General features: G+C 36.6%; 1 protein-coding gene across 1 annotated transcript; it reads left to right on the forward strand.

Moving 5' to 3' along the window:
- The first annotated feature begins 409 nt into the window (after positions 1 to 409).
- Positions 410 to 955, forward strand: LOC140037803 (uncharacterized). Its single transcript, XM_072082928.1, has one exon. The coding sequence runs from the start codon at positions 410 to 412 to the stop codon at positions 953 to 955; it is 546 nt and encodes a 181-aa protein (XP_071939029.1).
- Positions 956 to 1,765: the final 810 nt, after the last annotated feature.

The following is a 1,765-nucleotide window of genomic DNA, read 5'->3' on the forward strand; positions in this document are numbered from 1 at the left end:
ACTCATAAAACACACTTAAAATACGTAAAATATATTCTTGTCATGGAGAACAAATGTTAAACACAAACTGAAACATTTTATTTGGAAATGTCTGCAAAATTGTATTCCAGTCAATGAGTTGGTGTACAGAAGAACAGGGAAGGGGAACAGCATATGCACAAGCTATGGGGATGGAATTGAAACTCTAGAGCATTTGTTTTTCGAATGCAACTATGCCAAGAGAATATGGAAACTAAGTCGAATCAGCTGGGATGGATTAATAGCCCTACAAGCTGGCTTCTGGAGATGGTGAGAAGGACTCTTAGAAGCAACTCAAAGAGCTAATCGTCAGGAGCATATAGAACTAACAATCAATATCCTCTAGCAAATCTGGAAAGCAAGGAACAAGATCAGTTTCACCAACGCTAAAATGGAGAAAATCACAATTGTGAGGAAAGCTCAACAAGAATGGATGGAATTCAAGAAAGCTGTGGAACTAGAAGGTAGAACTGGCATTGCTGAAATAACCCCCAATCAGCATGGTAGAAGCTGGAGGCCCCCAATAGAAGGTGTGTACCTGATAAACACAGACGCTGCAATTTCCTCACAAATGATCAGAACAGGAAAAGGAATTGTTGCCCGAAACTGGAAGGAAGAGATCCTGAAAGCCTGGACAATAATGGAGGAAAAGATAGGAGAACCAGGACTAGTGGAGGCAGTGGCTATCAGAACAGCTACGCAATTAGGAAAAGAAGTAGGATGGAGGAAGCTTGAAATACAATCGGATTGCAAAAGTGTGATAGACTGCATTACAACAGACTCATGCAACAACTGCAGCTATGCCATAATATTGGAGGATATGCAAAAGTTGGGGGAGTTTTTTGATCAATGCAACTTCTCCTTCATATACAGGGAAGGAAATGAGGTGTGTAGGCTAGCAAAATTCACTTTGAATCTAGTTAATTATGTATATTGAGAAACAAATTTCCCGGGTTGGATAAAAGATCTAACACAAAAGGATTGTGAGGGCAGCTTGCCCTTTTTGTAAAGCATACTTGTATTATCAAGTTTTAAATCAATACAAATGTTATCGTTTTGACAAAAAAAAATTCAATTCATTTTTTCCCGAGATAAGATGGAATTCGCATTTGTCCAATAAAATTTTTATAGCAAGTGATGTTTTTATATTAACCATAGTAAATTACTTTCGAATGGCATCTGCATCTTTCATTAGTCCAAGGTTGGATTCATTTTGAAAAAGTCGAAATTGTTATTTAAATAGAAATTTGTTGTGGCAATAATTTTTTTTTTTGAGGGTGTTGTGGCGATAAATTAAGTGTTGTATCGCTACCAATAGCCAGTTTCCTCAAACACCATAATTTCAAAACTAAAGTATTAATCCGCTGTAACATGTTGCATTTAAGAAATTCCTGTCTTCTTGTTGCTTTGTGCTTTTTTTGCCATAAGAAACCCTGCGTGTTCAGCTCAAGACCATAAATTTTATTGAAGAATTATACTCTCTACCACTGATTAAAAGAAGAAGAATCACAGATTTAGCCTTAATGGTCATCAACAAAAATATAAAAGTATTATATATGAATAGTAGTGGCTAACCAGAGGTCAGGATTTGGTGGGGCAAGACTAGTGGAGATGCATGCTTGAGGGGTCAGGGAAAAATGCAGTTTTGATTTTCAATGTTTGGCCCGTCTATCAAACCAGTCTATTATGTTTCAATCAAAACAAAACTGGTCTCCAAAATTATGGATTTTATACGAATTTAGGAAAA

The sequence above is a fragment of the Coffea arabica genome, chromosome 3c (genome assembly GCF_036785885.1).
Source record: "Coffea arabica cultivar ET-39 chromosome 3c, Coffea Arabica ET-39 HiFi, whole genome shotgun sequence".
In the NCBI taxonomy this organism is placed as follows: Eukaryota; Viridiplantae; Streptophyta; class Magnoliopsida; order Gentianales; family Rubiaceae; genus Coffea; species Coffea arabica.

Excerpts from the sequence above, each read along its gene's own strand:
- LOC140037803 (XM_072082928.1), top strand. The coding sequence starts at position 410 with ATGGAGAAAATCACAATTGTGAGGAAAGCTCAACAAGAATGGATGGAA.